The following is a 26,719-nucleotide window of genomic DNA, read 5'->3' on the forward strand; positions in this document are numbered from 1 at the left end:
CAGTTAATCCTAAATCTGAGCAGTCCATCCCAAACCTGACCCAGTTTGGAGCAGTTCATCCTAAACCTTGTTGGACCTTCCCTTGGTGGAGCTTTGCTATTTATATTTCTGCCCCCACACAACATCCAAGGGGATTTTTTGGGGGAGTTCTGCTGTTCCCTGAAACGAAACAAACGTGACCTTTCAGCACCTCTTTGCTGATGATCTTTAAAAGAAGTGAAAACAGGAACTAGAAATGCCTTTTATTAAAATATTTTAATAAATATTTTATTAAATCCCCCCCCCCCGAGATGCCCTGTACAGCCAATTTTCAGGGTGAATTTTGCCTCAAACACCCTCAAAGGAGGCAAAGGGCTGAAGAAGTTGCTCCAACCACTGATGCTCCCTTCTCACCTCCCTGGAATTATTGGCAGGAATATTCTGCTGTTGCTGGTTTTTATCCCTGGAATCCACCTGTGAGGAAAAACAGGGCCACAAAGATGGTTTTCTCTGCAGAATTTTAGGAAGAAAAGCTTCAGTAGCTGCCACTGCACAGATATATTTTCATATTTTACAGCCATTTCATGTGCTGTTTCGCTGTGTTAATTTGAGGCATTTTAGTTTATTTTTAATAAAAGAGTTGAAACTTGTCCTGTCTCTGAGTCGAATTTATTTTGAAGCAACACACATTTTGTAAGCGAAATTTTAAAAGAAAATAATTTTATTTATTTCTATTTCATTTTGACCCACTTCCCTTTTATCTTAGACCCGATTTGACGACACAAACCTCAAAAAATAGCAACAAATATTGTGTTTAAAGTTTTCAAAAGGAATTTTTTTCTGTCTTTATTTGTTCCTCATCAACCCCAACCCCCTTATTTCGACCTATTTAATGTTTAATGTTTAATATTTAATTCTGTGAAGCCATTTGGGGCCTGCCCAGCTCATTATTCCCTGTCCCAACCCATCCTCGGAATCAGAGGGAGAGAGGAATTTTGGAGCCCCAGGGGGATAAAGGGAAGCCCTAAAAACCAGCCAGGATGGGTTCACAACCTCAACTCTTTCACCTTTGGCCTTTTTCTCCCTAAAAAAAAAAAAAATCAGGGCCATTTTAGAGCTGTTTGGGAACAGGGGAGCTGCTTATAAATGTATTTAAAATGATAACAAGCAGTTTAGGAAGGGTTGGTTGGAGGGTGAGGACTTAGACACAGCCTGAATTTAACTCTTTTTTTTTGTTTCTTTCTCTCTCTTTTTTTTAATTTTAATTAAATTAGATTTTAAATTAGAAGTTTCAGGCATACATTGTGGCGACATCTCATCTTTCCTGCATGCCATAAACCAGATAAATCCGAGATAAATTCATTTAATATCGAGCTCTGAGGTTCTGGAGCAGGCAGCTGATGGAAACAGTCCCTAAAAAGCCACCAGGCTGCTGAATGCTGCTTAAAAATCAAATTTATGGGCTACACCTGCACGTGGCTCAAACTGGTTTTTACATCCACTTCTAGTCCAGGCTGATGGTGCCAAAATCCCAGTGACCTTTTGTTGGTATTTAGGGATGGGGGGAAGTTGGGGTTGTAAGGAACTGGAAGTTGGAGATGATAACTCCATAATAAATAAATAAAATATATTATAAATAGAATATAAAATAAAATAAATAAATAAATATATTATAAATATAATATAAAATAAAAATATAAAATAAATAAATAAATAAAATGTCTTATAAATATAATATAAAATAAAAATATAAGATAAATAAATAAATAAATAAATAAATAAATAAATAAATAAATAAAACTGAGTTCTGGAGCCACTCCCAAGGGAGTTCCCAAAACAGCTCCTGAATTCCTGGCTCTGACAAATAAAGGGTTAAAAAAAAAATCACAATAGCTCTGGGCCCTGCAGGACGTGATTGGCAACAGGCAGGAAAATTTGGCCCCCTCTGATGCTGGGAAACAACAGGTTCACTGCCAGGAACTCCCAAGGGACAAAGAAATGAGTGGGAAAACCACTTTTTTTTTTTATTTTTATTTTTTTTAAAATAAATTTTCTGAAGCTTAATATTTCAATTTTGCCTATTTTTCTGCTTTTATTTGTATTTTTTTTTTTAAATAAATTTCCTTCTGTTTAATATTTGAATTTTGCCTATTTTTCTGTTTTTATTTTTATTTTTTTTTAAATAAATTTTCTTCTGTTTAATATTTGAATTTTGCCTATTTTTCTGGTTTTATTTTTATTTTTTTTAAATAAATGTTCTGCTGTTTAATATTGGAATTTTGCCTATTTTTCTGTTTTTATTTTTCTTTTTCTTTTTTTAAATAAATTTTCTGCTGTTTAATATTTGAATTTTGCCTATTTTTCTGGTTTTATTTTTATTTTTATTATTTTTTTACTAAATTTTCTGCTGTTTAATATTTGAATTTTGCCTGTTTTTCTGGTTTTATTTTTTTTTAAATAAATTTTCTGCTGTTTAATATTTGAATTTTGTCTATTTTTCTGTTTTTATTTTTATTTTTCTATTTTGAAATAAATTTTCTGCAGTTTAATATTTGAATTTTGCCCATTTTTCTGTCTTACACAGCTCAGATTTCAAGAGAACACCAAGCAAGACTTATAACCTTATATCTTCTAGAGTGGAAGAACACACATATATTTATTTATTTATATATTTATTTCTTGCTCTGTTTTAGTCAAGGGACAGGTTTGGTCCCCTTGTATTTCCCGTGGATCCCACGAGTCCCAAAAAATATGGAGCAGAAATGGGCCTTTCCCATCCAAACTTCCCAACTTTCTCCCCTTCAACAAGAGATTGTCCCCAAAATGACTCAAATCTTGCTTGTGGAGCAAATGCAGCCCCAGGAACTCTGGGACAGAAAAACCACCCCAGGTGAAGTCTCTGTGGTGGCAGCACAGGATCATTCCTGTTTCTTTTTCCAGGATTTTTTTGTCTTTGGGTTTTCCAAGATAATAATAAATAATATTAAAATAAATAAATAAATAAATAAATAAATAAATAAATAAATAAATAATCTAATAATAAATACAATGTAATAAATAATAAGTATAATAAATAATATGATAGATAAATAATACAAATAAATAAATAATCTAATAATAAATAATAAAATAATAAAATAATAATACAATAATAATAAAAATAATAAATTAAAAATAATAAATAATAATAAATAATATAAAGAATAAATAAAAAGAATATAAATAATAATAAAATAAATAAATAATCTAATAATAAATACAATATAATAAATAATAAGTATAATAAATAATATGATAAATAAATAATATAAATAAATATTAAATATAATGTAATATATAATATAGTAAATAATAAAGAAATATAACATAATAAATAGGAAATATAATAAATAATATAATAAATAAACAAATAATAATAAAAATTAATTAATAAATATAATGTAATAAGTAATCTAATAAAGAAATAATAAAAATAGATAAATAATTTAATAACAAATATAATAAAGAAATAAAAATAAATAATGAATATAATGTAATAAATAATCTAATAAAGAAATAATTAATATAATATAATAGATATAAAATATAATAAATAATCTAATAAATAATAATAGATAAATAATTTAATAACAAATATAATAAAGAAATAAAAATAAAGACAATATAAGTAATAAATATAATAAATAATATAAATAAATAAATAATATAAATTATTAGATAAATAATTTAATAATTAATATAATAGAGAATAAAAAGAAATAATCTACAAAATAAGTAATAAAATAGATAAATAAGGTAATAATAATAATAAAGACATAAAAATAAATAAACAATAAATAAACAATAAATATAATGTAATAAATGATCGAATAAATAAATAATAAATACAATATAATAAATAATAAAGATAATAAATAATCTAATACATCAATAATAAAATAGATAAATAATTTCATAATAAATATAATGAAGAAATAAAAATAAATAAAAAATAAATAATAAATATAATGTAATAAATAATCTAATAAATAAATAATAAATATAATATAATAAATAATAAAGATAATAAATAATCTAATAAATAAATAATTAAAATATATAAATTATTTGATAATAAATATAATAGACAGAAAAATAAATAAATAAAAAATAATAAATAGAATGTAATAAATAATCTAATAATAAATCTAATAATAAATATAATAAGGAAATAAAATTAAAAATAATAAATAAATAATAAATAATCTAATAAATAAATAACAAATGTAATATTATTTCTTATTTATTATTATTTATTTATTTTATTTATTATCTTTATTATTTATTATATTACATATAATTATAATGAATAATAAAATAATAAATAACTATCTAAATAAATACTGAACAGTCACTTTGTAATTTCTTGCTTTAAACAATTTTAAGCTGGAGTTTTAAAGCCTCCCAGGTTCGTGCAGGTTTTGTGTGAAGGGGCAGCTGAGGGGAGAAGAGGAAGAGCTGGTGATGCTCCTTCCCCCTCCCTGTCTCCCCCCAGCCAAAAGAAACCTCCAGAGTCACTGAATTACAAATTTAAAACAGCAAAAAGTGGGAAAACAGATGCCCGAAGTGCCTTTAAAATGGGATCTGAGCTCGCACAATCAACACAAAATCCAATTTTCTCTATTAATTCCCCGCGGAATTTCTCATTTCCCTCCACACGGAGGAAAACAAGCAGCGGGGGAACGTCTCGGGTGACTGAAATGCCTTTTTAATGCCCTGCTCCAACAATTGGGCAACGTTTCCTCGAGGGTGGAACTGCAGGAATTGGCGGTGCCAGGGGGTTGCGACACTCCCGGTGTGCCCGGGGAGGGCAGGGAGGGCGGGCAGGTGGAAGGTGAGCCAAGGCCAAGGCTCCTGGGAGAATCTGGGAATGCTGGAGCCCAGCAGAGCCATTGGTGGGCAGCGGGGAAAGCACTGGGAATGTTCCTGGAGGTCACAGGGGGTTCACTCCAGAGGGGGAATGGCAGCCAAATTCCACCTCCCGGGGACTTCTCTCATCCCTTTGGGTCGGGGGGAGTGGGGGAGTCACCCCGTGGGAAAGCAGGTTTGCTGCTGGGTTTTCAACCTCCCTGCCTGGGGGCTCAGGAACAGGGTGGCCAACAGGGCCAGGGCAGTGATTCTGCCCCTGGACTCAGCCCTGGTGAGGCCACCCCTGGAGTGCTGTGTCCAGTTCTGGGCCCTCAGCTCAGGAAGGACATGGAGGGGCTGGAGCAGGGCCAGAGAAGAGCAACAAGGCTGGGGAAGGGACTGGAGCACAAGTGCTGTGAGGAGAGGCTGAGGGAGCTGGGGGGGCTCAGCCTGGAGAAGAGGAGGCTCAGGGGAGACCTCCTCACTCTCTGCAACTCCCTGCCAGGAGGGGGGAGCCAGGGGGGGTTGGTCTCTTCTCCCATCAGCAAGACAAGAGGGCTGGGTCTGAAGCTGTGCCAGGGGAGGTTTAGGTTGGATATTAGGAAGAATTTCTTTGCAGAGAGGGTGCTCAGCCATTGGAATGGGCTGCCCAGGGAAGTGGGGGATTCTCCATCCCTGGAGGTTTTTAAGGTGAGACTGGATGTGGCATCAGTGCCATGGGCTGGGAACCACAGCGGGGTTGGATCAAGGGTTGGACTGGATGATCTCAGAGGTCCCTTCCAACCCAGCTGATCCTATGATTCTCTGACTCTCTGATTCTCCATATTCCCAGGAAGGAGCTCCCTCCTCCCCCAGCAGGTCTCAGCATCCCTGGAAGTGTCCAAGGCCGGTTGTCCAACCTTGAGCAACCTGGAAGGATCTCCACTCCCCTCTTCATTCCAAACCTCTTAAAGCCCTACAGGCATTTCCAGGACTCTGAGAATGCTGGGATAAGCATGGAAAAGCAACAAGGCTGTGTTTGGAGGCTTCTTCAACCCTGAGTTCTATCCCCTGCCAGTTTTTGGCTCAATGAACCATTTGATGCTGATGACAGATCCCTGTTTCTACAGGAGCCTTCCCTCCCTCACATTTTTGTTTTTATCAGCCCATTCATTTTGTGAGTGCAGTGAAAAGGGGTTGAAACAATGGGAGCCTGGTTTTGGTTTGGTTTGGTTTTTTATTTTTTTTTTTCAGGCAGCTGCTGTTTTGTTACCAAACTGGGCGTGTTAAAGGATTGTGATACTTGTGGAGCCTCAGGCAAAAATGTGAAGGTAAAAAGGCTGATTTGTGTGACCTTAAATTCTTACATGTAGATGTTTTTCTATCCTGCAGATTCAGGAGCAAGAATGGATTGGTTTAGATTGGCAAAATCAGTCATTATTTAGACCAAAAGGTGGGTTTTGCCACGGACAAGCAGCAGTGCCAGGGAAGAAGTGGTTGGACCCTGCCTTGGATCTCACCTGGATTCCCATTAGTGAGGAATGACCCGTGCTCTGAGGCTCCTTATTCCTCTGAAAACTGCTGTTGGCATCGATTGCTTTAACAGCATATCCTTGTTGGCTGTGCAGACATCCAGCTTTGATGATAAAGGGAAACAATTCCCAGGTTACATCACCCTGGCAATAAAAGCAGCGCTGCTGCATGAAGGGCTCTTTGTGTTCTGACATAAACTTCGTATATTCCCCGGTAAATATTAGTAAATCTTTAATTACCTCCCGCTCCCCGGATCACACGGATCCTATTCCTCTGGAAAGGAGCTGCTGTGGTTTTTCCAGCCTCTCCCACGAGCTCCCTCTGCTGCCAGAGAGTGTTGGGAACACCTGAAGAAGGGTTGGAAAAGGGACAAAGAGCTTTTAGGTGTGGGATGAGCTGGTTGGGAGCTTTGACTCTCCATCTGATGGGTCAGGAAAACTCCCAGTCCAGAAGAAGGGGAGGGTGTGGTTGGCAGAGGTGGGAGCAAGAAAGACTTTGGAGAGGCCAAAAAAGAAATAATTTCATAATAAATATAATAAAGAAATAAAAAGAAATAAATAATAAATAAATAATAAATGTAATGTAATAAATAATCTAATAAATAAATAATAAAAATAGATCAAAACTTGAGCTTTCCTTGCTCAGCTCTCCCTGAGATTTACTCCCAATAAGGCTCTCCCTTAGTTGGAACTGTCCCTGATGAAAGGGAATTGAAAGAACCAGAAGGAAGGACCAGTTTGCTTTTCAAACCCTTCTCTCCTCCCAGTGCCACCCTCTGCTCCGAGCACTGGCAAAACACACCCTGGAATATCAATCTATATATCAGACAATCCTGTTCAGTTGGAGTTTTACAGGGCCTGTGGAAGTGCAGGTTGTGGTTGGGATTATCAGGGTGCCTCTGGTTTCCCTGGAATAGTTTGTTTGCTCAGGGGGAGAGCTTTCCACCCGGGAATTCAGGATCCCCTGGCACCGGTGCTGTTAAACAAAGGGCAGGTGTTTATTAGCAGAGCAGTTCCTGCTGGGAGGGGGGAAACAACCTGATCCTGGGGTTCTTCCCGATTCCAGCTGCCTGGATGAAGCCAGGGGGGTGGGATGTGTGCCATGCCAGCTGCTTCCCAGTTATCCTTCCCTGCCAGAAACCAGATTCTCCCCGTGCTCTGTTCCCCAGAACTCCCTGCCTGGGGAAAGATGAGACAGGTTGGAGGGTGGAAACTTCACCAGCCACGTTAATGAGGGGTTCAGGAACACCAAAGGCTCCCCAAAGGCTGGGTTTCACCGTGTTTACTGCTCTGGGCCTAATTAGGGAGGCAGGGATAGGGAGAAAACCCTTCAGCTCCCTGAATTCCCCAAGGAAAAACACCCCCAGCGAGCAGGGAGGGATTGGTGGCCCTGTGGCAACCCTTTACCTGCAGGTGCCTCCCCCAGGAGGGAAGAGACAGGGTTTAATTCTAACAAAACAGACAAACAGCTGAGGGAAGGAGTGGGGACATCAATGCTGGTGATAAAAATGCAATTATGGGCTTCACAGTCCCAGCCCAAGGCTCTGCTCCTGCATTAAAAAACAAAATCCATGTTAGGGAGCTCTGGGAAGGGACCCCACTGCCAGTGAGCCCTTTCCTGTCTAATTGGTCTCATTGTCCACTTTCTGCCTGATTTTGCCATGTGCAAATCGTGGCAGGGCTTTAGATCTTCTCCTGTCAGGGAGGAGACAAAAGACTCGACCCCTTTGATTCCTCCCCGTCTTCCTCAAGAAGCAAAGTGGAGGAATTACCTGAATCCCTGAGGCTTCATTCCCTCAGCCTGAGCCCAAAGATGCATCAGTTCTCTCCACGACTCACTGGGGTGAGAATGGTGGGGGCAGAGGGCACAGCTCCCTCGGGGGGGAATTTTGGGAATGCTGAGCTTTGGAGCTGAACACAAAAGAAATCGTGAAGACATGCTTTGTTTTAGAGAAAGCTCAGAACCTGGTTGAGTTCTCCGGGTTTCTCAGAGGATGAGAAACTTTCCAGCCAACTTTTTGGCCTCTCTTTCCGTGCATTTCCACTCCAAACTGAGGGAAACAGCAGCACCTGCTGCGAGTTGCTGGAATTTGCCAAAACTCTCACAGCGGAGAATTTTTGCCTGATATCCAATCCAAACCTGCCCTCTGGCACTGGGAAGCCATTCCCTGTGTCCTGTCCCTCCATCCCTTGTCCCAAAGTCCCTCTCCAGCTCTCCTGGAGCCCCTTTAGGCCCTGGAAAGGGGCTCTAAGGTGGCCCTGGAGCTTCTCTTCTCCAGGTGAACCCCCCCAGCTCTCCCAGCCTGGCTCCAGAGCAGAGGGGCTCCAGCCCTGATCCACATCCCAGATGATCCCTGGCTTTAAACCAGTGTGTGAAGCCTCTGACACCACAGGGAATACACTGATTTCCACTACTTAAATATCCATCCACGGCAAGGAAGAACTTGCCTTCACCACCCTGAGTTATCAATAATTATCCACCAAGTGTCAGAAGAAGCATCTCCAGGTTGACCATTTAGCAGCAGCTCCTCCCACAGAGCCTCAAAAACCTGCTCAAATTACACCTCGAGCTTGCAAAGGGTGAATCGACCCCGGGCAAGGGGTTACCCGAGGAAAGGGAAGCGTTAAATGCAGCGATTGAGGCGCTGCGAGAGCAGCCCAGCCCTTCCCAAAAAACCACCCGGCAGATTCTGGTGGTGAAAAGGAGCTCAAACACATCCCGGCAAAGGGCAGCGGGAAGAGCCAAGCCCGTGAAAGGGTGGAATTAGTGCAGCAGGAGCGGGCAGGGCACCCAACAATGGGTCCCTTTGTGCGGGAGGGCACCGGGGGAGAGTCGGTGGCACAGCCACGGGAGCTGGGGCTGCTCAGGTTTCACTGGGAATTGTCCCTTCGGGAGCTGGGGCTGCTCAGGTTTCACTGGGAATTGTCCTTCGGGGGCGGGGACTGCTCAGGTTTCACCGGGAATTGTCCTTCCCAACCTTGGCTTGCAAAAGCCCTGCCTGGGGAAACTTTTAAGTGGAAGAGAAGTTCCAGTGTCACCCCGTTGTGGAAACTCCTGCTTGGCTGGTTAAAAACCTCAACCATTCCAGCCACCTGCATTTCCCATATGGAGACCCCAAATTCCCATAAGCAGCCCCCAAATCTTCTTTTTGACAGGGATGGGGAGGCTCTCCAGGCACTTGGCAGTCACAGAGCCATTTGGAAGCTGGAATGTCCACATTCCCACATTCCCAGTCAGTCTTGGCTTTTTTAAAACCTCAGCCCTTCCAGCCCCCTGAGTTTTCCATATGGAGACCCCAAATTCCACAAGCAGACCCCAAATCTGCTTTTTGACAGGAGGGTCTCCAGACACTTGGTGGTCACAGAGCCATTTGGAACCTGGAATGTCCACATTCCCACATTCCCAGTCAGCCTTGGCTCTGTGGAACTATAAAGTTGACAATGTGGTCGTGACCTTACACTTCTGACAATGTCTCCCAGTGACTGGAAGGAAGTCTAAAACACAGTGTTTTAGACTAAACACTGTTTTAGTCTAAAAGACTTAACTAGTTTTAGGCACTGTGTTTTAGATCAGGAAGTCTAAAACACAGTGTTGGTGAAATTTGGAGGTAACACAGACCAGGCACAGATATTTGTGCACAGAATTTGTGCACAGACTCAAGATATCATCATGGGAACCATTAAAGAACTGGGAACCATGAATTTCCATGAAAGACAGAGATCTAAATGCATTTAATTTACCACCACCAAAAAAAAAAAGAAAAAAACACAGAACCAAAACAACCAAAGAAGCCAAAAACAAACTCCCCAAAAATCCTCGTCAACTTGTAAAAGTGTGGAAGCTAATCAACAGCCTAGGAGACAAAAAAAAAAAGAGTATATTTATAGTGGAAATGTGAAGCTGCACAAAATGAGACTACAGTAAACTGGAAAAGGTGCACACTTACCTGGATTGTAGAAAACTGGCCACTGGAACACAGGAAACATTTGGGCTGCAGAGTTTAAGAAAAAGTTGGGCCATTTTTTTCTAACTATTACACAGTAACTTGAATGGGATTTAATTCAAGTTACTTTTAATACAAGTTACTTTTAATTCAAGTTACTCCTTCCCTGTGACCCCAGTGGGATGTTTAGTTCCCCCCTCCGTGAGCTCCAGCAAAGACTCACCCAATTCAATGAACTAAAAGACAATTAAATGAACTAAAGGTGGGTCGTTTCTCTTTTTTTTTCCCTTTCCCCTCAGCAGCAGAACAAAGCCCTGGCTCAGTCCTGCATTTCCTGCACACGGAAGGTTCGGGGGCGAGCTTTGAAGAGGAAAAAAAGAACATTTTAGGGAGAAGAAGGAGCTCGCCGAGAAAAAACGTGTGGAACTTCGGTGCCCTCTGTTGGCGCCTGCAAAGCGGGTTTTTCCTCTCCCGGGTCTCCGAGAGGAAAAAAAAGGGGAAAAAAAAACGATGTGTTGGACACGGGGGGCTTCCAAAAACACCTGGATGTGGCACTGGGGTGGTGAGATTGATGGTTGGACTCGATCTTGGAGGGCTTTTCCAGCCTCAGGGATCCTCCAGATCACGTTTTAACTCTTTAAAACGTCAAACTCTTTAACTCTTTAAAACGTTAAACAGTTGTTTGAACAATTAAGTTGAATGAAACGTCGAATTTCTTAATTCTCTCCGTTTCTAACTTTTGCTTCGCCTCTAAAACCTTCGGGGTGTTTTTCAGGGAGATTTTGTTTTCTCCTTTGAAAAGAGATTTGAGAAAACCAAAAGCTTTTGAGTATTTCACCGAATGCCAACAATTTGAAAGAGAACCCTTTTTATTTTGCCCTCCAGCCCAGATCGACCTGCAGTTTAAACCAGGACTTTACAACTTGTCTTGGTTTGAAATTGCCCCCCCTGGGAGCCGGAGGGCCTAGAGGTGAGATGATTTGGGGAATAATTGAAATATAATTCCCTTCCCCCCCATATTGAGTCTTGTGCTGTGCCTGGAAAACCCCTCTCCCGCTGGGGTGAGTTGTGGGAGGGGGGCTTGGACTTGGAAATCGGATTTTTGGGGCTCTCCAACTGCCACAAAACCCCCTAAACTCTGCGATTTGAGCTGAAAATTCAGCACCACCTGAGTCAAACATCAGGGTAACGGCACAATAAATATTGTTCTTTCTGAGGGAAACTGAAACACTCTCAGTTCTGAGCCAGGAGCTTTCCTTTGGTGCAACGAGCTTTCCTTTCCTTTGGGGCAACGAGCAGCAAGCAGAAAGTGGAACTGCTCTTCCAGGTGGGGCGGGAAAAATCTGAATTTCCATGGAATAATCAGGCCCAGCTCAGCCTGTTTCAGTGTTCACTGACCCCTCAACGCCCCCAAAAAGCCTCGTGAACCTCAGCCAGGCTTCCCCTGGGCACTCAGAATTTATTCCTCACGCCCTTGGAGGGTTTCTTAACCCAAAATTTGCTGTTTCTCTGCAGGAAACACTTTGGCAGCCGCGGTTTCATGGCAGGAGCTGAAAAGCCAGGGGAGGGAACGGGCAGGAAATGAGAGAGGGGGAGGCAGGAAGGGAAAGAAGTGCAAGTGCTGAGAGGGCTGGGGTGAAAATTCGGTGACAAAAGAATTCAGTGGCAAAAGAATTCGGTTGCAAATTCGATAAAAAAAAGATTCAGTGTCAAATTCAGTGGCAAAAGAATTCGGTTGCAAATTCAGTAAAAAACCAATTTGGTTGCAAATTCAGTGACAAAAGGATTGGGTTGAAAATTCAATAAAAAAAGGAATTGGGTTGAAAAGTCAATGGCAAAAGAACTTGGAATTGTCAGGAATAAAATAAAATAAAATTTGTCAGGAGTAAAATAAAATGAAATTTGACAGGAATAAAATAAAATAAAATTTGACAGGAATAAAATAAAATAAAGTAAAATTTGTCAGGAATAAAATAAAATGAAAGTTATCAGGAATAAAATAAAATGAAATTTGTCAAGAATAAAATAAAATAAAATTTGTCAGGAATAAAATAAAATAAAATAAAATTTGTCAGGAATAAAATAAAATAAAATTTATCAGGAATAAAATAAAATGAAATTTTACTTATGAAATATTCCAGCAATGGAATATTCAGCAATAAGGGAATATTCAGCAATGGAATATTCAGCAATAAGGGAATATTCAGCAACAAAACCATGCCCATGAGGGATAAAATGAATCTTTTATTCAGGATTTCCAAGCCCTCCTCGGGGGAAGGGTCAGGAAAGGCCAGCTGAGAGTGTCTGGAAAGGAGCTGGGAGGCAGGATGAGATTCCTAAAGAATTCCAGGAGATGTGGCAGTGCAGGAATGTTGGAGAGCCGGGAATTCCTCAGGATCGTGATGGACAAGCTGAATTTTAACTAATTAGCTCTTCCTCTCTGCCATAAATGAGTTGTGGACTGGATTCCCTGAGTCACCTCAGTGGAATGAGATGATTTTTCAGGTCCCTTCCAGCCCAAACTGGTCCATAATTCCCTGGATCCAAGAGTGATCCAGTCCCTCTGAGCTGGCTGGGATAACAACCTGGCCCAGGTTTTAGGATTCTCTGCCTGTCATTCCTACCTGGAATAATCCCCTCTGGGGTGATTAACACCAACTCCTTTATCTGGCAGGGTTTAATTTAGGATTAAATCCTGTTTCTGGGATCTCTAAGGAGGGAGCTGATGCTGGGGCTGTGCTGGGAAGGATTTATACCCCCCCGTGGAGGCTGAAAAGTTATTTTGGCAAGTGAAAAGTCACTTCTGAAACTCAAAAGAGTCGTTTTTGCCTCGAGCTGATTCTGTCAGTAGTGTCCAACCCCAAGCAGCTTCCACCAGAAGGCAAAAAGGGCTTTGAATGCAGTCACGCAGCACAAAAAATAATTGTATTTAAAAAAGACTCAACTATTTGAAGCCAAAGGGTAGAGCCTTGTTTGAAATCAGTGTCAGAAAGCAGCCAGCTCCAGCTGCCCCTCGAAATTCGGGTAGAATAATTCATTTCCAGCTCCAGGAAACTGGAGGAGCACTAAGGTAAGATTAAAAAAAAAAGCTTTTGTTCTTTTTCTTCAGGGGCAGGGGGGAAAAAAACCCATCAATGTTGGGCTTTTTCCTGTTTTCCACTGTCTTTTTCCTGCTCTATAAACTCATTCAAGCCAATGTCTTCCTCTAGGCAGGTTGATCCTCCTTTGAGGTGTTGGGAAGTGTCCCTTTTGGGAGCCAATATTCCAGGCACAGGGATTGCTGAGGGACGGGACAACAAGAATTACTCCCTTTTTTTTTTTAATCCCTGGTTTCCCTGCAAATTCTGTGGCTTCCCAAGGGAACCTCTGTGCCCTGAGAACTGGGCCTGAGCAGCACCTTCTTCTGGGATGGCAGAGGAGAGGATGGAATGGGGGCAGAGGGTTTGGCAGGAGGGAAAAGCAGCTCGGGGATAAATGAGGGAATAAGAATATTCCTTCTCCCTGTGCCCTGTTCCCTTACCGTGGGCATCACTCTGGACAAGGGAAAAGCTGGGAGAGCACCCTCAGGAATGAATGCCAGCCTGAATCAGTAGGATTTTCATTTCCCAAAGCCAGGTTTGTTGAGAGCAAAGCCCCAAAATGCCCCAAAAAGCCGCTCCTCGTCCTCCTCCTCCTCCTCCTCCTCCTCGCCGCGGGTCTCCTGATGCTTCACAGCCCATCCCCTTCCTCCTGTTCCTTGGGGAAAGCTCAGCTCCCCGTTCCCACGGCGCCCCAGAGCAGTTTATCTGGTGGAGAGCTCGTTGGAGACCCTGAGGGACAGCATGGAAAGCTTCTCCTCGGCCGTCTTTCCTCCGTGCTCTTCCTCGGGGAACTGGATGCTGGAGGTCTCCGGGAGCTGCCGAGCCGCCGGCGGCCTAGGGAAGTGATGGTCCACGTCTGCAGTGACAACAAGGACAGCAACTGCACCCACGAGGCTCCTCACACACCTCGGGGGGCCCCAAAGACCTTCCCAAAAAGAGGGAGGGATGGAAGTGGTGGAATCGTGGTACAGGTTGGGTTGGAAGGGATGTTAGACCCGCCCCGCGCCTTCCCTTAGAGCAGGTCCAAGAGCAAGTGTTCAAGCTGGCCTTGGACACTTCCAGGGATGGGGAATCCATTCCAGGACATCACCACGCTCCCAGGGAAGGATTTTTTCCCCGGTATCCCATCTCACCCTGCCCTCTGTCAGTGGGGTTGGAAGGGATTTTAAACCCACTCTGTGCCTTCCCTTAGAGCAGGTTGCTCCAAGCTGATCTTGGACACTTCCAGGGATAGGGAATCCATTCCAGAGCCTCACCACCCTCCCAGGGAAGGATTTATTTCCTGATATCCCATCTCACCCTGCCCTCTGTCAGTGGGGTTGGACGGGATGATCCCCTTCCCACCCTGTGGTGTGACTTGAGTCACACTCAGCAACCCACCCCCAAACCCGTTCAGTATTTAATTTAATTAACTGAATATTAACCATATTAATTAAGAATTAATTTAAATTATTAATTTAATATTATCAATGTTAAGTTGATGTTTAAATAATAATTAATATTAATTACTATATAATGTTATATAGTAATGATTATTACTATTATTATTCTAATGCCTATTTTCAAAGCAGGGAAATGTCAATAAATCCAAACTCAGTCTCCACACACCTCGGGGGTCCCAAAGACCTTCCCAAAAAGAGGGAGGGATGGAAGTGGTGGAATCGTGGCACGGGTTGGGTTGGAAGGGATGTTAGACCCGCCCCGCGCCTTCCCTTAGAGCAGGTCCAAGAGCAAGTGTTCAAGCTGGCCTTGGACACTTCCAGGGATGGGGAATCCATTCCAGGGCCTCACCACCCTCCCAGGGAAGGATTTTTTCCCCAAAATCCCATCTCACCCTGCCCTTTGTCAATGGGGTTGGAAGGGATTTTAAACCCACTCTGTGCTTTCTGTTAGAGCAGGTTGCTCCAAGCTGGCCTTGGACACTTCCAGGGATGGGGAATCCTCTGGGCAATCCATTCCAGGGCTTCATCACCCTCCCAGGGAAGGATTCTTGTCCCAGTATCCCATCTCACCCTGCCTTCTGTCAGTGGGGTTGGAAGGGATTTTAAACCAGCCCCACGCCTTCCCTTAGAGCAGGTTGCTCCAAGCTGGCCTTGGACACTTCCAGGGATAGGGAATCCTTCCAGGGCCTCACCACCCTCCCAGGGAAGGATTTTTTCCCCAATATCCCATCTCACCCTGCCCTCTGTCATTGGGGTTGGAAGGGATGATCCCCTTCCCACCCCAGCTATCCTGTGGCGTGACCTGCCCCAAACCACTCGGTAAATCCACATAAATTCTATTTATTCCAGCTTCATTTATCCCACTGGGCCTCCTGGAGAGCCCCCGAGGGTGTCCTTACCCTCAGCTGCGAAATATTTGTCCTTCAGGGTCCAGATGCAGAAGTGCAGGAGGAAGGTGAGCAGGATGAGCACGAACACGGCCACGGCCGTCAGGATGGCCAGGATGGTGGTGGACAGGGAGCTGGAGGGCAGGAGAGCTGTAATTAAAGAGATTTAATCACAATTAAAGAATTATGTGCCCAGGCTGTTGTTAAAGGAGAGATATTTTAAGGAAGTTTAGGTGTTAATTTAGTTTTTCGGGGGGAAATGAGTTCCTGAGGAAAGAGGGTGAGTTCCAAGTCAAGGGTGTAGTGGAGTTGTGGGGTAATAAAGGAAGGGAGAAAGGGAGGAATAAAAGGGGGAAAAGGAAAAGGGAAAGAAATCAGGAAAGGGAGTGAAAAAAGAAAAGGAAGTAAAAAAAAGGGGAAGGGGAAGGGGAAGGGGAAGGGGAAGGGGAAGGGAGAGGGAGAGGGAAATAGATAACGAAATGGAAATAGAAATGGAAATAGAAATAGAAATATAAACAGAAATAGAAACAGAAATAGAAATAGAAACAGAAATAAAAACAGAAATAGAAATAGAAATAGAAACAGAAACAAAAATAGAAACAGAAATTAGAAATAAGAAATAGAAATTAGAAATAGAAGGCAGAATATGCTGAGTTGGGAGGGACCCCCAGGGATCACTGCCTGTGAGAACCATTCCTGCAAACCCCCCCTTCCCATCTCTTCCTTGTTCAAGGTCTCTCCCACTTGTTCTGTCTCCTCTGTTTTTTTGGAAGGATTGGGGTTCAATGTCTCCTGCCCAGCTCCTCAACAAGCCAGATTTTCAGCCCTGTATTTGCCTCCCAGGAGCTGAAAGCAGCACCTTTTTTGCAGTTTGTCCCAACAGGACTGGGAACATTTTTGGATAACGGGCCTGGATCTGAGAGGCAGCAATTCTCTGGAGGGCCAAGGGGGTGGGAAAGGGCAGGAGCAGAGGAGCTTGGGGGCTGGGAGGGCCTCAGGACCCCCCAACCCTGTCATTTGATCCATGGAATTCCAGGGCTGGGTGCCCTGGGCTCAGCCAAGACTTGTTAGGGAACCAAGCCATTGTTTTCCCGAGAAACCCCGGCAAAACAGCCGGAGCATTCCAGTGGAAAACTCAAATAAATGTGCTCTGTTCAAGGATAACTGGACTCTCCTCTACCTGGGGCACTGGCAGAGCTTTGGATCTTTGCCCAGGTCAACAATTCCACAATTAAAGCTGGAATTCCCGAAGCCAGCTTCCATGGCAGCAAGCTCTGGGGCAGAAAGAGCCCCAGGGGAATTCCCAAAGGAGCAGATCTTTGGGAGCAGGTACCTTGCCCCACGTCTTTGGGAGAAGGAAGGACGCCACACTTGGAGTTGTGGGTGCTGTTGCCTCGGCTGAGCGTCACAAACCCCGAGCTCTCACAGCTGGAAGGAGAACAAGAGGCACAGTTGGAATATCCCTGTTTTCCCTGATCCCTGTTTTCCCTGATCCCTCTTTTCCCTTCCTTCCTCTCTTGGCTCCCCCTTTTCCTTCCCCTCCCTCCTCCCACAGCTTGTTTCCTTTAATCCCCTTTTACAGCAGTGCAGGTAAAGTTGTTGCTGTTCCCCCACGTCACAACTGCTTTATATTCCCATTTTCTTTACTCTCTTTGTTTCCAGTTTGGAATAATGTCCCTGTCTGGAATAATTTTTCCATCAGTCTGAGCTTGACTTGGAAGCAAGTTGAAAACCCAGCAGTTTGTCTTAAGTTCTGCTTTGAGACTAACTAAAAAATCTAAAGAGACACATCTGGATTAATTTAAAAAGCTCATCAATTAATCTCATTGGTGATCTTGTCTTTGATTGGGTTTTGTTTTGTAACGCCAGCATTAAATATTTTAATTGCTCTTTAAATGTTAATTAATAATTAATAATAATTATAAATATTTTTGAGTATTTAAATGTTAATTAATATGAATTTAAATATATTAATAATATTAATATCATTTAAATATTATTTAATGTTACTTTTAATATATTAATAATACTATTATTATTTAGATATTAATTAAATTGATATTTTAATATTATTTTAAATAATTAGATAATTATTAAAACATTAATGTATAGCCATTGATAACAATTAGCATTCTTAAGTAATAATAACTATTTCAGATTATTAATTTAATATTAATAATATTAAGATGATATTTAAATAATAATAAAATATAATAATATAATAATAATCTAAATAATAATTAATATTAAATTACGATATAATATTATATATTATATAGTAATATATATTATATATATATGAGATATATAATATTATATAGTAATATATATTATATATTATATAATATTATATATATTATATAATGTTATATATATTATATATTATATATTATATTATATATATAATATTATATAGTAATTTAATATTAATACTATTAAGATGATATTTAAAGAATAAGATAATATTAATAATATAATAATAATCTAAATAATAATTAATATTAATATTAATTACTATATAATATTATCTAGTAATGATGATTACTATTGTTATTCTAATGCCTATTTTCCAAGCAGGGCAATGTCAATAAATCCATACTCAGTCCAGTTCCTGCACCAGCCATTCTTCACACTGGAATACGTTCCCGTCTCGCAGGGTTTACACTGGAATGTGAAATCCGTGTCTCCTGCAGGAAGAGAGAAGGGGAAGGGTCGGTGCTCAGATCCCGCATGGAAAGTGGGATTAGAGCAGCGGGAATTCCCTGCAGGGATGGAGCAGCCCTGGGGAGGCTCAGAGGGGCAGGGGCTGCTCTGCCAGCACAGGAGGGCACTTGGGAGCCCACAGGGACTGAAACGGGCTCCAATGGGCTGGTCCAGGAGGGAAATACCCCTGGAAGTGTGAGCACAGCAGGGAAAGGCTCCCAGTCAGGAAGGGGAAGGTTGGGTACAAAACAGGGAAGGGAGGGGGTTTGGCACAGAGGCCACATTTCTCCCTGAGCCTCCCCAAAAGCAGGGGAGCTTAACAAGCATATTAAGGAATACTATCTAGATATAAATATGTATTATATTTTATTTATGATATATTATATTATATTCTTATATATCTATAAAAATTGTTTATAACTATATATTATGTATGATATTATATATAATATTATATACTGTATAATATATATAAAAATGTATTATATATTATATTTTATATCAATTTATATTTTATTTTGATAATATACATATTTTACAATATGTATAATATACATTTTATTATATATTGTATTTTATATATTATATTATAATATATATTTATATATTATATTATAATATATAAATATATAAATAAATATATGTAAATAAATCTATAATAAAATTTATAATCTATTTTTATATATTTTATATATTTATATATTTTTCTATATATTATATATTTTTACATATATATTTATATACAGAATATTATATATTATATATTATTTTATATATAATAAATATATATTATAAATTATATATTTATAATATATATTTTTATATAATATATATATTTGTATAATATATATATTTGTATATTATATATAATATTTATTATATATTATATTAATTATATTAAAAGCATACCAAGGCATATAATATAGATATTCTAGCATATATATATTCTAGCATATTATTTATATATTATATATTATATCTAATATTATATATTAAATATTATTTTATATATAATATATATTATATATTATATATTATATATATTTATTATATATTTTATATAATATATACTTTATATATTATATATAATATTTATTATATTTAATATATTATATTAATTATATTAATTATATTAAAAACATAACAAGGCCTAATATATATATATATTCTAGCATATTATATATATATTCTAGCACATTATCTATATATTCTACATAAGGAAGTGGGCAGGGCAGTGACATTGCAAGGCTTGGGCAGACTCTTGGAGTGAGTTTGGTGTTGGTTTAGTTACCAATCCTGGTGAGCTCCTGGCCCTCAGCACACTCTGGCAGCTTCCTGCAGTACAGGCAGGTGTTATCCCCACAGCTGTGGCCCTGGGGGCATTTGCACTCGTGGTCCTCGATGCCCTGGCACAGGTTGTTGCCTCCTGCCAGAAAGAAAGAGTTTAGATTTGCCTCTCCACAGAGCCCACAAATTCCCATCGCTGGGAATAATCCCTTCCTGGAAGAGCTGGATGCCGGAAGATGTCAGTCCCAACACGCTGGGGAAGGTTTGGAGTTTCCAAAAGCAGCACCACTCACATTTTTATGCCTGTTGGCAAAGCTGAGTCTAAACCCAAGCCATTAAACCAGCACCTTTCCCACCCTCCATCCCTCTGTTTCCAGAGGAGTTTTGTCACGAACTTTGCTTGCCCTGAGAAAATATCCCCTCTAGTTCTGAGGGTTCTTGAGAGCAAAGGATTCCTCATGTCTCCTGAGCCCATCAGTGAACAGCACCAAGCCCTTGAGGCAGCAGGGAAAAGATTAAGAAGAAAAGGTTAAGAAGGAAAGGTTAGGAAGGAAAGATCTGCTCAATCCTGAAGCTGAGTAATTGTTAAAGGAAAAAAAACCTGCATGGAAATGCTGGCTGGGTCAGTGGTGTGATTAAAAACCCACAGAGAGCGGCAAAGATCATCTCCTGAGATTGGTGGTGGAATGTACAGGATCACCAGGGGAATGCCCACACCCTCCTGTGCCAGCTGCCCTCCTCTCCCTGACCTTCAGAGCTCCAGGAGGTGTGGAGGGAGTGCCAACAGCCTGGGGAGGCTTCTGGCTGAAAATCCCCCCCTGCTCAGCTCTGGCTGCACTAAAGAACAGAATGGTTGGTCCTGGGACCATGGAAGGGACCACGAGAATCCTCTGCTCTGTCCTGCAGCCTCCCAGACACAGGCTGTGCCCTGGGCAATCCTGCAGCTGCCCCCTCCCACCTCTGCTACCTCAATTTGACTTAAAAAGACAGGGGAGTTACAATCATGGACCACACAATGGGTTGGGTCAGGTGGGATTGTAAAAATCATCTTGTTCCACCCCCTGCCACAGGCAGGGACACCTTCCACTGTGCCAGGTTGCTCCAACCTGGCCTTGGACACTCCCAGGGATGGGGCAGCCACAGCTTCTCTGGGCAAACCTGTGCCAGGGCCTGCCTACCCTCCCAGGGAAGGGTTTCTTCTTAATATCCAATCTAAATCCAGCCCCACCTCACCACCACCCTGAGATCAGGCAGGAACACAGGCTAGAACTGGTGATCACCTTGTGTGCATTCTGGGATGGGCACAGGTGAGTGCCCACTGCCCTGGGCAGCCTGGTCAGTGCCAACCACCCTCTGGGGGAAGAACCTTTTCCTGAGATCCAACCTAAACCTCCCCTGGCCCAGCTCCAGCTGTTCCCTGAGTCCTGTCTCTGGTCAGCAGAGCTGCCCCTCCACTTCCCCTTGGAGGATCCAAGGCACCTCCTGAATTTAGGGCTCAGAGGAAACTCTTCCCACCTCTCTCTGCACCTCCAGCTCCTCGAGACACACTCAGCCAAACAAACCTCCCCTGGCAGACACAAGGATTCCCTTACCTTCCATCAGGATGCATTTGGGGCAGCATTTCTCTGCATCTTTGCTGGTGATTTTCCTCTCCCCAGGCTGGCACTGCAGTGCCAGGCTTTGCTGTGCCCAGAGCTCCAGGCACAGCAGCAGCAGAGCCCGAGCCCTGAGGGGCCCAGGCTTGAGGGTCATGTCTGGAGCAGACAACCCAAAAGCAGGGCAGGGTGGGCTGTGGCAGGGCTGTTCCTGCCCCAGGGCTCCTTCCCCTGGCTCTGGGGCAGGTGCTGGGCTTTTTGTGGCCTCGCTCTTCCTGCTTTTGGAGGGGCGGGGAAGTGATTTCGGGCACGTCACCAAATCTGACAGCAGTGACTCTGAGGAGAGAACAGCAGGGTGAGGGTGAGGAGCAGCCCGATCCTCCAAGGGGTTTGCAGGTGGATGGACAACTGGGAATTAAAGTAAACTAAGTGGTTGGGTGGATTCAGCGCAGCCAGGTTGTTTGATTCATGGAATCATGGAATATTTGGGTGGGAAGGGACCTTAAAGCTCATCCAGTCCCACCCCCTGCCAAGGGCAGGGACACCTTCCACCAGACCAGGTTACTCCAAGTCCCATCCAACCTGGACTTGGACACTTCCAGGTGTGGGGCAGCCACAGCTTCTCTGGGAATTCCCTGCCAGCCCCTCACCGCCCTCACAGCCAAGCATTTCTTCCTGATATCCAATCTAAACCTCCTCTGTGTCAGTTTGAAGCCATTCCACCTTGTTCCTGCCACTCCAGGCCCTTGGAAACAGTCTCTCTCTCCTGTCAGCTCCCTTCAGGCACTGGAGGGCCACAGTCAGGTCCCCCCAAAAAGCTTCTCTTCTCCAGGCTGAACAATCCCAGCTCTCCCAGCCTTTCTTTCTATCCACAGTATTTTTTCTCTCTCTGCCTGGAGTTTTATCAAGCATATCTGTTTAAAATGAAGGGATTTAATTTTAAATTAAAAGAGACAGAAGAGACCAGGGCAGGGTGATCTAAACCCCCTCTCTGTCAGTGTGAAGCCATTCCCCCTTGTCCTGCCACTCCAAGCCCTTGGAAATAGTCTCTCTCCATCTTTCCTGTCACTCCTTCAGGCCCTGCAAGGCAACAATCAGGTCACCCCAAAGCTTCTCTTCTCCAGGCTGAACAATCCCAGCTCTCCCAGCCTTTCCTCCATCCCTCGGATCATCTTGGTGCCTCCTCTGGACTCTCTCCAACAGAACAAGCTTCAACTTGGGAGTTCCTAACAAATTTAGAAACCTTCAAGGGTTTACCCATCAGATTTCAATGTCCAGGAAATTCATCCATCCACTCAGACCTTCTCATTCTGTTCACTGTTCTTCCCTTTGGATCAGGAGACTCCAGTTATTTTCCAGGGCTGATGTGGATCCACGTGGATGCCACGAAACCAAGGGAACGAATCCTGCAAGCTCAGCCCTGGCACCCAGGCTGGAAAGAGCTGCCCTGGGCTCTTCAGAGACCATTTATCCCCCTGGGATTGGGGTGCAAAAGGCACTTGTTCAGCAGAATTGTACTCAGGCACAGCCTTGTTGCCTGGGAGCATCACCTGCTGCTGGGTTTCGGTTCCCAAATGTCTGGTCTGACACAAACACACACACAGACTTCCATCTCTGCTGGAACTGGGCCCAGTTTGCTTCCCCCCATCCCCTCCTACCTCCCCTGTTCCCCAGGTTTGCTTTAATCCTGTGGCTTGGGGCTGCTTTTACATGTGCACAGTGAAGGCTATTTAAAATCCAGCCCCATTCCCAACTGAGCAGAGGGATTCTGGTGCAGAATCACCTTGTAATGGATTCAAGGCTCTGGAGAGTCAGAGCTGGGAGAAGCAGCTCTAGAAAATGCCAGGTCTGTAGTTTCTGACACTTGTCCTGCTAATTCCTGAGTTAAACAGACACCCAGTGAAGCCTGAATTAACTTCCCACAAGGCACCACTGCCCTTCCTTCAGAGTGCTCTGCACTTTCTGCCTGAAGAGTCACTCCTGGATCTCAAAGAATAAACCAGCCAAAGAATAAATCAGCCAAAGAATAAACCAATCAAAGAATAAATCAGTCAAAGAACAAACCAGCCAAAGAATAAATCAGCCAAAGAATAAACCAGTCAAAGAATAAGTCAGTCAAAGAATAAGTCACTCAACACACCCCTCTCTTGGTCTTTGGCCCATCCAGGGATCCACCCGGATGGTGGTGGATCCCTGAATGGCTTCCTGGTGTTCCTGCCGTGGGCTGCAAACCCTCAGGTCGATTTGACATGCAAACACCCCCTCCCAGCTTTAAAACTGCTGCTGCAGAGCTGCCTGTGCCCTTTGATGTGCTGAGAGAAACCTTCCCATCCAAGGCTGGCGGGGGACACGGGGCTCTGCCCTCACATTTTCCCACACGATGCCCTGAGAAGGACAACTCCCATGTTTCAGAAACCAAAAGCCTCCTACCTGGTGCTTCTGCCACCCAGGAGATCCCCTGCTCTTCCCACACAGCCCTGCTGCTGGCTGGGCACAGCCTGTCCCGTGCCAGGGAACAGGGACACGATGCCACCGGTGCCCGGCTGGGAAACCCCACGTCGTGGGTCAGCCCCCTAAATCAGGATCCCTCTTCCCAAACAGCATAACCACCCTGCTTGGCAGCCAGGGGAAGGTCTAGAGGTGCCCTGTGCAGCAGCACACTTTGGAATAACCATTGCTCCCGTGGGATGGGGGATTTTATGGGGGAAAGTGGGAGTAGCAGAAGGTCAAGTCTCTCCCCACCTTTTCTCTTGATGCCTCACCACCTTCATCTTCATCAGTAGAGCACAGAGACACAGCATGGTTTGGGTTGGAAGGGACCTTAAAGCTCATCCAGTCCCACCCCCTGCCATGGGCAGGGACACCTTTCACTAGACCAGGTTGCTCCAACCTGGCCTTGGACACTTCCAGGGATGGGGCAGCCACAGCTTCTCTGGGAATTCCCTGCCAGCCCCTCCCCGCCCTCACAGCCAAGAATTTCTTCCTGATATCCAATCTATGATTCTAAACCTCCTCTGTGTCAGTTTGAAGCCATTCCACCTTGTCTTGCCACTCCAGGTCCTTGGAAACAGTCTGTCTGTCCTGTCAGCTCCCTTCAGGTCCTGGAAGGCCACAGTCAGGTCATCCCAAAGCTCCTCTTCTCCAGGCTGAACAATCCCAGCTCTCCCAGCCTTTCTTTCTATCCACAGTATTTTTTCTCTCTCTACCTGGAGTTTTATCAAGCATATCTGTTTAAAATGAAGGGATTTGATTTTAAATTAAAAGAGACAGAAGAGACAAGGGCAGGGTGGTGGTGCCAGGGCTCATTCCCTTGGAGCTCAGCACCAAACAACAACCACCAGCACAGCCTAAACAGCCAATTAATTGGAATTTTTTAGCTCAGTGTCACACAGAGAACAGAGAAGGGACCTCTGAGGGCCCCACTGAGCCCACAGGTGGTACCCAAGGGGGTGCAGGCAGTTGGCCCAGCTGGTACCTGCCACCTGGTGTTTATCAGATCATTTATTTATTTTTCTCTCTCTTCTGGACCGTTGGGTGGGTTTGGGGTTTTTTTTACGTTCTTTTTTTCCCCCAAAAATTGCCCTGTACGTGTTTTTCATTCTTGTTCAAGCATTGCAGTCGTAATGGCACTGTGAGATGGTGGAACATTTCCAGTCAGATCACAGACAACAGTTGTTCAAGCCAAGTTTAAAGCTCTAGAGTCAGCAGTGACCTTTCAGAGGTAACTTGACTATCTGGCTTTAAAATCTTTGGGGTTTTTCAGCCTTACCTGTCTCTGCTGGAAGGTGACATTTCAGCTGTCAGCCCCTTCCTCGCTCAGACCCCAAAATCAGGGCTCCACTCCCTACCCCGACCTCCCCAGGGGAAAGGTCTCTGTTCCAGCCCCTCCTGTCCATCCCATGCCTTCCTCAGGGAAAACTGAGGCTCAAACATCGATGCACCTTGTGATGGAACAGGGAAAATGCCCTTCCAGACCCCCTCATCCCTTCTCCCTGCTGACCTGCACCCAGAACACAACAAGGAGTGCTCAGGGATGAGACCTGAATGAAGAACCAGGTTCCTTTTTTGACCACTGCTGACCTGCCCAAATGACTAATCTTCTTTTTTTGGGGAAAAAACAAAACCAACCAAAATAAAACCAAAATAAAAAATAGCCCGAACCACCCCTCAACCCCCAAATTAGTTCTTGGCACTCCAGCAGCTTTACTGCTTGGCCCTCACGTCAGCAGTGAGGGAACTTTGTCACCAGAGAGAATATTTGGTTTCCTGACACTGAGTTTTTGCTGATTACCCATAAGGGGTGACCAAAGAAAGCCTCCAGTTCTCCTGTAAGAGGCTGTTCACGTGAAAGCTGCGTAATTGCTGAATGACTAAGGAGCTTTGCTGGGCCCAAATTTGCCTTGTAAGCTCCAGCTCATCAATTATTTTCGTGCCACCGTGGAAAAACTCCACGAGAACCTGCAGGATTCACGTCCTGTTGAGAGGGGGGAACTGGTTTGTGCTCCTGGGGAACAATTGTCTGTCAGGGTTTGAGGAAAAAGCCCTTTGCTGGGACAGCACCAAGAGATGTCACTCAGGAGATGAAGGGGTTTGGCACAGGGAGTTTAAAGCAGTGGAATTGGGGAAGAGGCTGGAAAATGAGTCCTGGGAGGAGCAGTTGAGGGAGCTGAGGGGGCTCAGCCTGGAGAAAAGGAGGCTCAGGAAGGATCTTGTTGCTCTCCACAACTCCCTGACAGGAGGGATGAGCTGGAGGGGTCGGGCTCTGCTCCCAGGGAACAAGGGACAGGAGGAGAGGGAATGGCCTTCAGCTGTGCCAGGAGAGGGTCAGGTTGGACACCAGGAGGAATTTCCTCATGGAAAGGGTTGTTAAACATTGCCAGGGGCTGCCCAGGGAGGTTTGGAGTGCCCGCCCCTGGAGGTGTCCAAGAAAGGGTTGGAGGTGGCACTCAGTGCTCTGGGCTGGGGGACAAGGTGGGGATGGGTCAAAGTTTGGAATCAACAATCCTGGAGGTGCTTTCCCACCTCAGGGAATGAATTCTGTGAGCCTGGGCTGCAGAGAGCCTGGAGGGACACGGGCAGAGCCCGGAGTGCAGCTCAGCCCTGCAGTGGGGGCATGGTGAGGGTGGCACAGGGACAGCAGGACACCCCCAGGACACCCCCCAGCAGTGACAGCTCACCCAGTGCTGCCCAAAGACTGGGGTGGAAAAAAAGCTGGAGGGCAAATAATTTATCTGCTGCCTGAAGCCAGGAGATAAAATTGCTGTGTTCCTTCAAATTGCTGTGTTCCTTCCTTTTTTTTGTTTTCCCTTTTTCCTAGAAGTTCTGCTTTTTTGCCAACCTGGAGCATTTGCAGTGACAGGACTGGGGCTGCCAGACCTCGAGGTCTTGCAGTGCCTAATTCCTG

At 43.5% G+C, this 26,719-nt stretch overlaps 1 protein-coding gene across 2 annotated transcripts; it reads right to left on the reverse strand.

The window, feature by feature from the left end:
- Positions 1-12,551: 12,551 nt before the first annotated feature.
- On the reverse strand, positions 12,552-21,927 carry TNFRSF18 (TNF receptor superfamily member 18). Of its 2 annotated transcripts, none has more exons than XM_051786430.1 (6): positions 21,313-21,927; positions 19,725-19,859; positions 18,330-18,417; positions 17,064-17,158; positions 15,743-15,880; positions 12,552-14,235 (listed from the first exon to the last, which is right to left on the reverse strand). In XM_051786430.1, the coding sequence occupies exons 1-6, from the start codon at positions 21,470-21,472 to the stop codon at positions 14,069-14,071; spliced, it is 783 nt and encodes a 260-aa protein (XP_051642390.1). In that variant the 5' UTR covers positions 21,473-21,927; the 3' UTR covers positions 12,552-14,068. The 2 variants fall into 2 exon arrangements, with proteins under 2 accessions (XP_051642390.1, XP_051642391.1); XM_051786431.1 differs by having other exon boundaries at positions 12,552-14,257; positions 21,313-21,924.
- Between the last annotated feature and the right edge of the window lie 4,792 nt (positions 21,928-26,719).

Source organism: Manacus candei, unplaced genomic scaffold (assembly GCF_025592945.1).
Source record: "Manacus candei isolate 608988 ecotype Guabito, Panama unplaced genomic scaffold, ASM2559294v1 h1tg000022l, whole genome shotgun sequence".
Lineage (NCBI taxonomy): Eukaryota > Metazoa > Chordata > Aves > Passeriformes > Pipridae > Manacus > Manacus candei.

Excerpts from the sequence above, each read along its gene's own strand:
- TNFRSF18 (XM_051786430.1), bottom strand. The coding sequence starts at position 21,472 with ATGACCCTCAAGCCTGGGCCCCTCAGGGCTCGGGCTCTGCTGCTGCTG. Across the intron at positions 17,159-18,329 it reads TGGTGCAGGAACTGGACTGA|CTGTGAGAGCTCGGGGTTTG; the intron begins GTATGGATTTAT and ends TTCTCCTTCCAG. Across the intron at positions 15,881-17,063 it reads TCCCAAAGACGTGGGGCAAG|CTCTCCTGCCCTCCAGCTCC; the intron begins GTACCTGCTCCC and ends CTTTAATTACAG.